Here is a 13,476-nt window from a genome sequence, read left to right as displayed (position 1 = left end):
GAACCTGTGAACTTGCCCTCAAGAGCTGACTTCATCCAGCCAAAGCTAACCTAAGCACTTCCACATCCCGTGGGATTCAATGGAAGAGGGAAGCAGGTTCTTAAACTTTCCCACTGGGAAATCAGTGTGGAACTAAGAACACTTACTATTGGTTGGATTGTGTCCTTCTGGACTATACAGTCTGCAGTGGCGGAGGAAGCCGCCTGGGTGCCTGGGGTGGCGTGCCCAGGGGCGGGGCGCACTGTGGGGCCTCCAGAGTCTGCCTGCCTCATCCCACTGAGCCGCCCTACAGCTGGGGGGGGGGGAGGGAGCGGGCGGACCGTTTGGGCAGCACGGAGCCTGCGTGCATCCAAGCCACTGCATCTCTCCCAGAAGAGACGTGTGGCCTGGGTGTGTGGCAGGCCCCACGGTGAATGCCGCCCAGCATTTTGTCATCCCCCTCAGTGGGATGACACCTGGGCCGGGCCGCATCCACCGCGCCCCCTTCCTCCACCCCTGACAATGTGACCAGTGTCCTTCGCACAAAATTTGCTAATTAGATGTTTTATCCCTGGACATGCTGTTCTCCTTGAGGTGCTACATCAGGGTTTCCCAAACTTGGGTCTTCAGCAGTGTCAGATTACCAAATAGGCAGAGTAGGCACTGGCCTATGCCACCAATGCCTTTTAAGGGCCCTGCAACAACGGATCAAAATAATATTGATTTGATCTTGAAAGGTCAAAGCAAAAATGTATTAGGAGATAATATGTGAGCCCCCTCCCCCCAATTTCAATTGCAAAGGGGCCTCCATGGGGTTTAATCCAGCACTGGTCTCCAGCTATTTCTGGACTGCAATTCACATCATCCCTGGCCACTGGTCCTGCTAGCTAGGGATGATAGGCGTTGTATCCCATTATTACATATTTTTACGTGGCTGTTTATTTGTATATATTTTAAAATTTTAGATATGGATGTTTTATGATGGCCTATATTTGTAATGTCTAAAAAAGGTTTGGCAAAGTAAGCAGTAAATACAGTGGTACCTCGCAAGACGAATGCCTCGCAAGACGAAAAACTCGCAAGACGAAAGAGTTTTTTGTTTTTTGAGTTGCTTCGCAAGACAAATTTCCCTATGGGCTTGCTTCGCAAGACGAAAATGTCTTGCGCCTTTTTCTTAAAACCGTCAATGCATTCCTATGGGAAACCGTCAATGCATTTCCTATGGGAAACCGTGCTTCGCAAGACGAAAAAATTCACAAGACGAAAAAACTCGCAGAACGAATTAATTTCGTCTTGCGAGGCACCACTGTATTCCAGAAACAGCTGGATACCAAAATTTAGGAAACCCAGTGTTAATGTGAATAGAGGAGTGTGCAGTCACAGTGAATTTGGATAGCTGGGAAATACATACAGGACAGTGGACATGGCATTAAATAGGGTTACTTGCTTATTTCCCTACTTTAAATCTTTGCTATTACAGTATCGTAAAATGAAATTATAGCCGGTTAATATTATCTGTTTTTTTCCCATCTGCAGCCTTTATATGATACTGCGTATCTTACCCTGTACAATATCAGCTTCACATCACTTCCTATCCTGCTGTATAGTCTCATGGAGCAACATGTCAGTTCAGATACACTCAAGAGAGACCCTACACTGTACAGGTTAGAGTTCATAACATTCTTTGAATAGGCAGTGGTGACCAGTTAGTGCCACTCTGCTCAACTTCCCTCTTCAGGGCATGGGGAAACAATGAGATGCTGAAGTAGGTCAGGGATGGGGGGAACCTTTTGCATTCCAAAGACTGCATTATCAGTCAGGCAAAAGAAGCTGTGGGGCAGCGGGGGGGGGGGGGAGAGAGGCTGGGGGGACTCCTGAGGACCAGTGAGAGATACAGTGGTACCTCAGGTTAAGAACTTAATTCATTCTGGAGGTCCGTTCTTAAAATTATTCTTAACCTGAGGTACCACTTTAGCTAATGGGGCCTTCTGCTGCCACCGTGCCGAACGATTTCTGTTCTCATCCTGAAACAAAGTTCTTAACCCGAGGTAATCTTTCTGGGTTAGCGGAGTTTGTAACCTGAAGCGTATGTAACCTGAAGCGTATGTAACCCGAGGTACCACTGTACCTTGAACAGGGCTTTTGCAGTGGGGTGTTTTGTAACCAGGAACATTTTCTTTGGTCTTTTAAGAAACAAGGGGAACGTACCATGTATTTTCAGTGAAAAATTATCTCGAATAGTAAAATAAACGTACCAACACCAAAATAACGTTAATACAGTGGTACCTCAAGTCACAGACGCTTCAGGTTACAGACGCTTCAAGTTACAGACTCCGCTAACCCAGAAATAGTAACTCAGGTTGAGAACTTTGCTTCAGGATGAGAACAGAAATCGCGCAGCAGCAGCGGGAGGCCCCATTAGCTAAAGTGGTACCTCAGGTTAAGAACAGTTTCAGGTTAAGAACGGACCTCCAGAAAGAATTAAGTTCTTAACCCGAGGTACCACTGTACATGTGAGCAGATTCACACATTGGTTTCTTTGTGACAAAGTGCATGAAGCATTTTTTTTTTTATTTGCTGCCACCACTACCACTGAATGTAGTAAGTTGTGTTCCGAAGGTAACCGAGAAAGGTAGCAAGAATTTGATACCTGCATCTGTTCAACGGTCACAATAGCAACACCTTCCTGCATTTCCTCATTAAGGGGTTACTGTGTGAATCTGCTTTAAATGTCTTGTGGGAAAGCATTTCTACAAAGGGACTTTTTATGGAAGTTGCCAACTTGAGTGTATGTAAAAATTGTAGCAATACCATTATACAGCATATATATATATAAGAGAAAATGTAAGTTAGTAGTTAATGTGTCAGATTAGGACCAGGAACACCTGGGTTCAAAACACTGTTCAGCCACAAGGCTTACTAGGCTATCTAGGGCCTATATCACTATATCTCAGCCTAACTTTCCTCACAGGGTTGAACCCAACAAGATCACTAATGAGTAAATGACCTCAGTAACGTAACTGATGCATGTCTCCTCAGGTTCAATGCTAAATGTAAAAGTAGTGCGTTTTTTAAAAATGCCAACAACGTGAAGCTTATTTCAGTTTACAAAGACCAGCCTCTTGAAACAAAAGCAAATCTTCTGGAGACCTCTAGTGTTACGTTTTATTATTTAAAATGAGGTCAACGTTCGTGACAATATTGATTCTTCCCGTCTAAAAGGACTTGGGATTTTAATTGGAGAGCTTTATGGTACCCCTAAGTATTGGACATCTGTTTAGGAATGCAGAGAGATTATTGACAGGTCACCTTTAAACACTAGAACATTCCTGTCACTTGAGACAGCATTGTGCAGTTTCACATTTCTCTATTTCAACATGTCAGAATTAATAACTTTGTCGTTATTCAGGGACGTTGCCAAGAATGCTCACCTGCGCTGGCGTGTTTTCATTTACTGGACATTCTTGGGAGTATTTGATGCTGCGGTTTTTTTCTTTGGTGCCTATTTCCTGTTTGACAGCTCAACTGTGACCAGCAATGGACAGGTGAGTATCTAGTCTGATTAAAGCTGCTTTGCTAACATCAAGAAATGATGTGTCAGTAATCTTAAGTGTTGCTTATGCCTTTTCCCCCTTTCACTAAGTATGATCCATTATTTCATAACCTAGCTCCCATTAAAATGGTTATTTAGAAACAGGAAAGTTTTGTGGTTCTTATGGGGTGTTTGACAGGGAATGGTAAAATCTGATTCTGAATGTCAAGAATTGTAGTAAGTTGTTACGGTACCATTAAGGAGAAAAAAGTTTCTTTTACGAACCATTATATTGTTAATGTGGTTCATTTTGCCATTGATGCATATTTTATATTTTGGAATTGCTTGATTTATTCATAACTTCCATTTTAAGAAATGTGCATTCAGATATCATAGTAATAAACACCATGGTTAATTTGAAAAGAACAACATACATCCCATTCAAAGCATTTCTATTTGTACTTGTTAAGTGACGTTAGATATAATTTTAAGGTCCTTCTGCTTTTTATTTGCATGTTGACATTTATGTGGTCTATTTGTGTCTTGCTTTTTTTCCTTTTTTGCTACTTGCTTCTCTTCCTATCCTCAGCTAATGACAGCCAGCACCCACATGGTAAGACTACTGTAGTTTTGTCATGATGTGAGTTTTCCTTTTCCCCTATCCAACTTCAGTACAGATCAGATATTTCTGTTTAAAACCCAAAGTTTAAAATTTCTGTTTATTCCCTTCCTCCTGTGCTGAAATCATAAAAAAGCAGCTTTTAATTTGCATTTTAAAAGTAAAGAACTTTAGGCTACAGGTTTTTAATAATATACATATCTTGCTTCTTATAAGTGTGTACCTGCTTTTCTAGTTGCTTTCTCTTCCTGTGCAGCTAATTCTTTATGTTTATTTAATTTTACACAAATTATATTAATAGATTTCTGGGTGGGCTTTTTTAAAAGTTTGGTGTTCAGAAATAAACAAACAAATGTACTGTTTATCTGAAGTCAGCTTCGGAAAATAAATCACGGGAATGAGGTAGGTAGCAAGAAGAATATCAAAGAAGAGGAGAGGCGATGGGAAGGCAGGTATCTGAGTCTTATTCCAGCTCATTCGAACTTGTACAAATTAGGGTAGACATGATTTAGTGCAGGGGTGGTGAACTGGCAGTCTGTGGACCAATTCTGGCCCGTGGGATGTCCCATGCAGCTTTTAGGTGATGGGAATCCCCTCTCCATGTGCTGCAGCCCCACACCCTGCAAAGCACAGCTCCTTGTACTGCAATTAGGCTTGAAAACAAGCTCCTGTTGGTTGGGAAAGGACCACAGCACAGTGATAGAGTATCTACACGCTGCAAAGGAAGTCCAACCCCTGTAATCTCCAGGTCGGGATGGCAATGTCTCCTCTTATCCTTCTTTTTTCCAGGCTGCCCCATCTCCTCTTAGCTTCCTTGCGAGATGGGCTGACTTCCATATGCACCTGAAATCACTCTCTATTCTTGTTTACCTGAATGTAAAGGCAGGGAGGCCAAAGACATAACCTTGGTTTGCTACATAGTCATTGCAGAATATATTCTTCATTGCATATATTTTTTCTTGCTATAATTGTCATGGGCACAGATTGTTACAGCTGCAGAGTCATCCTCATGCTACAAGCTCTCATGAGGCAAGGTCATGCTAGATTATAAATAATTGGCAACCACAGGGGAGCTTAGTTTGTTTGTGGTGATGCAGGAAAAAGCAGTTCAAGACTTAAGATGTTTGCATACTCTTTACGGATGCTTACCTATTTAAATAATTATAAAAGGGTTATCAGCTAATATGCTTATCTTTAGGAAACATAGGAATACAGAATATTTTCTCATAGTAGCACACCTAGGCTACGAAAGGAGTGGGGTCAGTAATAAGTTCAAGACCCATCAGTATTCTTACATTTCAAAGCCTAAAGAACTTTTCAGCTGATAGTTTCAGCTGATAGTTTCAGGTGGCTGTGAGTCCTAATATTATAATAAAAGCAATAAAAGGCAAATAACAAAGGAATTGTTATCTTTAAGTTGTTGTTTTTTTCAAGTTTCTCCAAGTTTTTCCAACTAAATATGTTAACTAGAAAGTCAAATTTTAATCTTTGTTTACCATTATAATGGATAGTATTATATTAACTGACAACAGTTTGGAGCCCTAACTTATAAATAATAATACATATAATGTGATGGAACAATTTACAATGGTTAATTAAATAACTGAACGGTTTGTCTACAAGATTCAGGATCATCTTTATACTTCTTCCATCAGCACTTAATAATATGACTTTTTTTCCCAACAGTGAAGGTCATGGAAAGAAGTAATAAGCTTCAGCTTCTAGGCAGTCGGTTAATTTTCATGTCAATCAATATGAATTACATATAATTCATTTTCCTAAATGGAGTGAATGGCAACTAGCTGGCGAATGTCTGTTTGTGGAATAATTTATCCCAAATGTGTAGAACTTTCAGCCATCAAGAATATTGTTACAGACTATAAAAAGACTGGACTCTCCCTACCTTGGTTCTACCCCAGCAAATATGTGTTCTTTCTGATTTCCTGTTCTTCCAACTATCTTGGATATCCTGGGTTTACCTGTGTGTCTTCCATGTAGCCATCTAAAGTGCTCAGGTCTTTTCTCAATCAAAAGGAGAACAGGGTAGTCAGCAGATACCTTGGATATAATTGCGTATGGCTATGGCTATGCGCTTCAGGATATTACAAGTAGGTCCTATTGATAATAATGCACTGTTATTGTTACTGGCTGTTGTTGTTTAACTTAAGTAAATAAATAAAACACGGCACAGTACATTAGCACATCTCAAGTTTTCAAAGCTCTTTCTATATGCTACAGCAACCCTTTAAGGCTGGACAGTATGATTGTCCCTGTGTTACAAATCTAGTTGCCACTTTTTTGTGTTATTTTTTGAAGTTAGCATCAGGGGGTAGTTGTCCTAGAATGTTCTATAGCAGGCATCAAGTTATCTTGATAAGATAGTTGTTGTTGTTGTTGTTGTTTAGTCGTTTAGTCATGTCTGACTCTTCGTGACCCCATGGACCAGAGCACGCCAGGCACTCCTGTCTTCCACTGCCTCCCACAGTTTGGTCAAACTCATGTTCGTAGCTTCAAGAACACTGTCCAACCATCTCGTCCTCTGTTGTCCCCTTCTCCTTGTGCCCTCAGTCTTTCCCAACATCAGGGTCTTTTCCAGGGAGTCTTCTCTTTTCATGAGGTGGCCAAAGTATTGGAGCCTCGGCTTCAGGATCTGTCCTTCCAGTGAGCACTCAGGGCTGATTTCCTTCAGAATGGATGGGTTTGATCTTCTTGCAGTCCATGGGACTCTCAAGAGTCTCCTCCAGCACTATAATTCAAAAGCATCAATTCTTCGGCGATCAGCCTTCTTTATGGTCCAGCTCTCACTTCCATAGTAGTTCTCTGTAAAAGTGGGAAGGGAAGATCAGCTTGTGTAATGGAGTCTGATTTTGTTAGTCCTGTTTTCACGGCTTTTTAACAAAACTGGAATGTCTCATAGTTTCATAGTTAAGAAGGATGTACAGCCACAAAATATCATTTTTCTTGTCCCTAGCATTAAAATACCTACGCAATGATAAATACTGCATTTTTGTTTGTTTTTATTATAACACTTTTGCCTTGTGAGATCTGTGTTATATGTAAGTTTAGTTTCCTCTAATATAGAAATTAGACTAATTTTATTTTTATTCATTACACAAAACACCAGCTTTGTGAGCCTTAGCTTGTTATGAAGATAGGATTTTGAATAATAAGGCATAATTTTGTGGCTTATATTCACTTTTAAAATGTTGACTCTTGTCGTTATCAGCCACCAACCTCTTGATAACACCATGAAAACTAGCAGTAACTGAACTTAAATGATTGCCTTTTGCTTAGCAGAATGCTTTGGCTTATTCAGTAAACATAAATTTCCTGAGATTTCATCCTGCACCCTTGTCCGTTTCTAATTTCAGTTTCTAATTCTTTCCACTTTTTGATGCTAATAGTACTATGGAAATTTTCTGGAAAAGGCAAGGTTGTGGAAGATCAAATGTGAAAAAGATGCCCAATTACTCCCAATTTTTACCTTCTCACTTTGGCCCCCATACTACATCCTAGAGGGACCTGTGGCCCTCAGGTAGAGTAGAGGGAGCTCTTAAAGGTAAAGGTAAAGGTACCCCTGCCCATACGGGCCAGTCGTGTCTGACTCTGGGGTTGTGCACCCATCTCGCTTAAGAGGCCGGGGGCCAGCGCTGTCCGAAGACACTTCCGGATCACGTGGCTAGCGTGACGAAGCTGCTCTGGTGAGCCAGCACCAGCGCAGCACACGGAAAAGCCGTTTACCTTCCCGCTAGTAAGCGGTCCCTATTTATCTACTTGCACCCGGGGGTGCTTTCGAACTGCTAGGTGGGCAGGAGCTGGGACCGAGCAATGGGAGCGCACCCCGCCGCGGGGATTCGAACTGCTGACCTGATGGTCGGCAAGTCCTAGGCTCTGAGGTTTTACCCACAGCGCCACCCGCGGAGGGAGTTCTTACATGAGTGTAATTCCATTAGTGGTTTCTGGATCCAACTCTGTGGTTGAACAAAAGAGGTTGTGTTGGAATTGGCAGCCCATGAAATTGTATGAAATTTGTATAATTGCAGTTGTATAAGACTGCAGTCTAAACTTTCCCCCACTTTTTATTTATTTGTTTAAAGTATTTTTTATTGAATTTTATCCATACAGCCCAGATAACAAAAGAGAACCTCACGAGACAGACACATCATGACTATACAATAAAAATGACCATTGCTCCCCTTTGTTGTTATAGCAGAATGATTGTTCTCTTCATCTCATTTTTTTAAAAAGTCTGTAGTTTTTAAGATGCTTTCAGTAAGAGATCAGGGGAGAGCAAATGGTAAGAGTATTCTGAAGGTGATGAAGGTGCAAGGGAGAATATATTAGTGACACATTCACTATGCTTATGTTTCTTGCTATGTGGAAAAAAAAGGGACCTCTAGCAAACAGGTTGCAGTGTGGAGTGTTCCTCTTCAGGTTTCCCCTTCCATTCCCCTTCCATGTGGTTTTCTGCCCCCTCCCCGCAGTCAATCAGCATTCTGTATCCACTAAGTATACTCAGTACCCATCATCCCCTCCACCCAATGTTAGGATTCCTGCCCCCTCCCCATTTTTTATGTCTACAAACCTCAGAGTTTCTGCAAGCCTATGACTCCCTCTGTCTTGTGCATAGATGAGGCCATTTTGGCTACCTGAAAATCTCCCCTTGAATAATTGGGTTAATTCCCAGGAAAGTTTTAAATGTGTACACTTCCACATTTTCGTGCATTACACAATACTAAATGAAACTTGTTATACTAGACGGTATAACCTGAAACTTTTTTTTCTTGTGAATGTTTTCCTCATAGATGTTTGGAAACTGGACCTTTGGGACACTGGTATTCACTGTGCTGGTATTCACTGTTACCTTGAAGGTATGATCTCCTACATGTGTGTTGAACCCAAACTGGCATCGCTTCCTGAAGCATGTTCCAATATGAAGGAAGGCTAAAAAGTATACCCAGTATACCTGAAGGAGCGTGTCCATCCCCATTGTTCTTCCCGGACATTGAGGTCCAGCGCCGAGGGCCTTCTGGCGGTTCCCTCGCTGCGAGAAGCCAAGTTACAGGGAACCAGGCAGAGGGCCTTCTTGGTAGTGGCACTGCCCTGTGGAACGCCCTCCCACCAGATGTCCAAGAGAAAAACAACTACCAGACTTTTAGAAGACATCTGAAGGCAGCCCTGTTTAGGGAAGCTTTTAATGTTTAACGTTTAATGTTTAACAGACTATTGTATTTTAATATTTTGCTGGAAGCCACCCAGAGTGGCTGGGGAAACCCAACCAGATGGGCGGGGTATAAATAATAATAATAATAATTATTATTATTATTTATTCAGAAAAAAAGACGGTGGTTTATAAGCTTATGGATTATATGGAAAACTGAATAGAGAGAGGTTCTTTCCCCTTCCTTCTCTTATAATAGCGGAATTTGAAAATATCCAGTGAAATATATTGGCAGTCAGTTCAGGACAAAAACAAATATGGGTGAATGAATGGGAAAAACCCATCAAAACAAAAAGGTTTTCAGTTGTTTTCAGAGAGTACAAGTAGTGGTTGCTTGTCATTCTATGAGAGAAATGCTGTTCCATAGGGGCAGCCACAGAGAAAGCCCTGCTCTGCACTACTGTGGAGCAGGCTTCTGATATTTTAGAGACTTGGGGGGGAAACCCCTCTCCTGCTGAATACACTGACATAGTGAGTAAATAAGGGATAAGGTGATCTCTCAAGTAATCTGCTCCAGGGCTGTATGGGGCCTGGTATGTTAGCACCAAAACTTTAACCTTGGCCTGGTAGCAGATTGGCAGTAGTTTTCCCTCGCAAGCGTTCTAGCCACCATGTTCTGTACTAGCTGCAGCCTCCAGACCAATCTCAAAGGTAGCCACACAAAGTGTGCATTGCAGAAATCCAACCTTGAAGTTACCAATACGTGGGAAACTTGTGAAGCCACCCTGATCCAGGAACAGCTGCCATTGTCTTCCAGCTGAAGCTGGTAGAAAGCTTTCCTAGCCATTGAGGTCCACTGCATCTCCAGTGACTGAGTTGGGTCTGGGAGCCCTCGCAGGCATTGTGCCTTCTCCATCAGGCAGAGTGTGACACCATGCAATTAATGATACTAAGGAACTTGGTGGACTTATGGGCTGGAGATGTGTTTGTTCTGTCCTATTCCCTTGTAAAAGGATGTTTGGGAACCTTTACAGTAGCTAGTGCAGAATGTGGTGTCCCACTTATTGACAGGTGTGGACCAGATTTTGTGTATCTCCCCTGTACTTCAAAGCCCTAAACAGAAGGAGAGAGCTTTCTGTTTGCGTTTGGCTGGGTCACTGCAGAAAGCAGAATTCTGGATTAGACATTTGGACTGATCTAGCAGTGCTCTTCTTATGTTCCCCTGTCCCTGTTTCTCAGAAATATCTTCTCTCCACAGAGAATCTCGATAAAAGCAGCCACCTGCCTTAACCCATCTGCTTGAATAGCTTGTGGTGCACTTTTAGTTACTGTTGAATAAAGAACCAGCAATGCTGCCCCTTGGGACTTGTTACTTATTGCACAAGAAACAGTCAATGTGTATTTCTACCAGGGCTTGATTTGAGGCAAGGTTCAGCCTATGGCCTGCTTTTCATTCATATGAACTACATGTGAAAACAAAAACACCTCTTAGCATCTGTTCTTACCAGCTTCTACGCATATATAATTACAGTGGTACCTCGGGTTACACATGCTTCAGGTTACATACAATAATAACCCAGAAACCCAGGTTAAGAACTTTGCTTCAGGATAAGAACAGAAATCGGGCTCCGGCGGCGCGGCGGCAGCAGGAGGCCCCATTAGCTAAAGCGGTGCTTCAGGTTAAGAACAGTTTCAGGTTAAGAACAGACCTCCGGAACAAATTAAGTACTTAACCCGAGGTACCACTGTAAAGAGTAGAACTATCTGGCCAAAGCATTATTGTGTAGTTTCCAGGAAAACTTAATTCTGGCACATTTTGCTTAGGAAAAAACTGATTGATACTTCTCTCAATGGATGGATTATGGTCCCAAAATTGTTTTACGTAAGTGATTCTTGAGAATTGAATTAAAGAAGGGCCATGGTTCAGTGGTAGAACATCTGCTTTGCTTGCATAAAATCCCCGATTCAGTCTCTGGAATAGCCAGGTAGGGCTAAGAATGTCTCTGTCTGAAACCCTGGAGAGCCTTACATAGAACGCCATGAAAGGAAGTCTGTTCCTAGCATATAAAGGAGATTGCCAGCTTTGTTGACTTGTTTAAGAGTTAATTTTCAGTGGTTGCCCATCACATTTGTTTTGTATGTTTAAAAGTTATAGGAGGTACATGTCATGTCGAGTCCAACATGTTAAATGTATGTGGGAAACTGAATACTCACATATTCATATTGCCATCTATCCTCAGGCGATGATCTAAATATATATATATACATTTTTACAGCTTGCACTGGATACACACTACTGGACTTGGATCAATCACTTTGTGATCTGGGGATCACTGCTTTTCTACATTGTCTTTTCCCTTCTCTGGGGAGGGATCATCTGGTAAGAAACACCTGTGAAGCATAATTGAAAATGCCACTTCTGGAATCGCATACAAGGGGTGGCAGACTATTTATTTATTTAAAAATATTAATAACCCACACTTCAGGCAGCATAGCCCTAGCCACAATGCCTCTAATCTGCCTCTGCTGTCTGAGACAATATGCTTCTTAATTCCAGTTGCTGAGAGTCACAAGGGGGCAGAGTGCTGTTGCACTTAGGTTCTGCTTTTGGGTGACCCGTAGAACAGCAGGCTGGACTAGCTAGGCTTGACCCAGCAGGCTATTCTAATGTTCTTAATGCAAAGAGAAATTTTATGAAACACTAATACCTTGAACCTAGCCACAATTTGACAGTGAGGTAAGAATAAGAATAAGAATGGCCACCGAGACCTTATAACACCAGTCCTGAAAGACCTACATTGGCTCCCAGTACATTTCTGAGCACAATTCAAAGTGTTGGTGCTGACCTTTAAAGCCCTAAATGGCCTTGGCTCAGTATACCTGAAGGAGCGTCTCCACCCCCATCGTTCAGCCCGGACACTGAGGTCCAGCTCCGAGGCCCTTCTGGTGGTTCCCTCACTGCGACAAGTGAGCTTACAGGGAACCAGGCAGAGGGCCTTCTCGGTGGTGGCGTCCGCCCTGTGGAACGCCCTCCCATCACATGTCAAGGAAATAAACAACTCTCTGATTTTTAGAAGACATCTGAAGGCTTCAGAAGACATTAGAAGACTAACTTCAGGGAAGTTTTTAATGGTTGATGTTTTCTCGTGTTTTTAATATTCTGTTGGGTACCATCCAGAGTGGCTGGGGAAACCCAACCAGATGAGTGGGGTATAAATAAATAAGCAAACATTATTATTATTATTATTATTCCTGCATGCTGAAACCATCTATATTTTGAGTTCGATTTCATTTATCCACCATGGTTGTGTTCTGTTTTTCTTCTGCCCAATTAGGCCTTTTCTCAATTACCAGAGGATGTACTATGTGTTCATGCAAATGCTGTCTAGCGGTCCTGCATGGCTGGGTATTATTATGCTCATAACGGTGAGCCTTCTTCCAGATGTTCTGAAGAAAATTTTATGCAGGCAATTATGGCCTACAGCAACAGAAAGAACCCAGGTAAACATCCCATAGTCTTGATAATTGATGATGGATGCCTAATCTTAGATTTATAGCCCAATCTCAGAGAAGTCTGCTCAGTTCCACCGAGGTCAAATGGGACTTATTTATACAAACAAGTGTGGCTGGATTTGCACGCTTAAGGTTAGTACTAGTGCCCCGCTGAAAACCTGCCCTCTAAGTCACCAAAGTGGCTTCCATTTTTCTCTCGCGTTTTCAGAATTGTTTCTAATTTCAGTGAGTTCTGGTGTGAGCACACCTGATGGTTGTGAGGTGGCCAAGGGTGGTGTGTGAGATTTGCTTTCCAATAAATTTATATCTATTTATTTTACTCGGTTTATATCCTGCCACCCCCCCCCCCAAAAAAAACCCCCATTAGCTAGCACACTGCTGCATGCTTCCAGATACGAAAAAGCCCCAGGATGCGAGTTAATACAGATATACACAAACATTTAAACTCACATAACCTCCGTTCTAAAACAGCTGCACTGTTTTGTTTCCAGTCTGAATTTAGGGTGCTCACATTAGTGTTTAAAAGCCCTAAATGTCTTAGCTTTCAAATGTCTGAAAGACAATCTCCTTCTCTAAAGGTAAAGGTACCCCTGCCCGTACGGGCCAGTCTTGACAGACTCTAGGGTTGTGCGCCCATCTCACTCAAAGAGGCCGGGGGCCAGCGCTGTCCGA

General features: G+C 42.1%; 1 protein-coding gene across 8 annotated transcripts in view; it reads left to right on the top strand.

The window, feature by feature from the left end:
• The window catches only part of ATP11A (ATPase phospholipid transporting 11A), a 112,259-nt gene that overhangs the window by 88,424 nt on the left and 10,359 nt on the right, over window positions 1-13,476 (top strand). For 5 of the 8 annotated variants that reach the window (XM_083437636.1, XM_083437634.1, XM_083437638.1 and 2 more), the window contains exons 24-28: window positions 1,516-1,643; window positions 3,389-3,524; window positions 8,936-9,001; window positions 11,568-11,671; window positions 12,627-12,792. In XM_083437636.1, coding sequence (XP_083293762.1) covers window positions 1,516-1,643; window positions 3,389-3,524; window positions 8,936-9,001; window positions 11,568-11,671; window positions 12,627-12,792 — 600 coding nt within the window. Of the gene's footprint in view, window positions 1-1,515; window positions 1,644-3,388; window positions 3,525-8,935; window positions 9,002-11,567; window positions 11,672-12,626; window positions 13,383-13,476 lie in introns of all 8 variants that reach the window. The other 3 variants (XR_014510434.1, XR_014510435.1, XR_014510436.1) reach the window with 1 other exon arrangement.

This window comes from Podarcis tiliguerta (assembly GCF_965153285.1).
Source record: "Podarcis tiliguerta genome assembly, chromosome: 4".
NCBI classification, from domain to species: Eukaryota; Metazoa; Chordata; class Lepidosauria; order Squamata; family Lacertidae; genus Podarcis; species Podarcis tiliguerta.
Note: the sequence above shows the minus strand (reverse complement) of the source record. Positions and strands in the feature narration are given on the sequence as shown.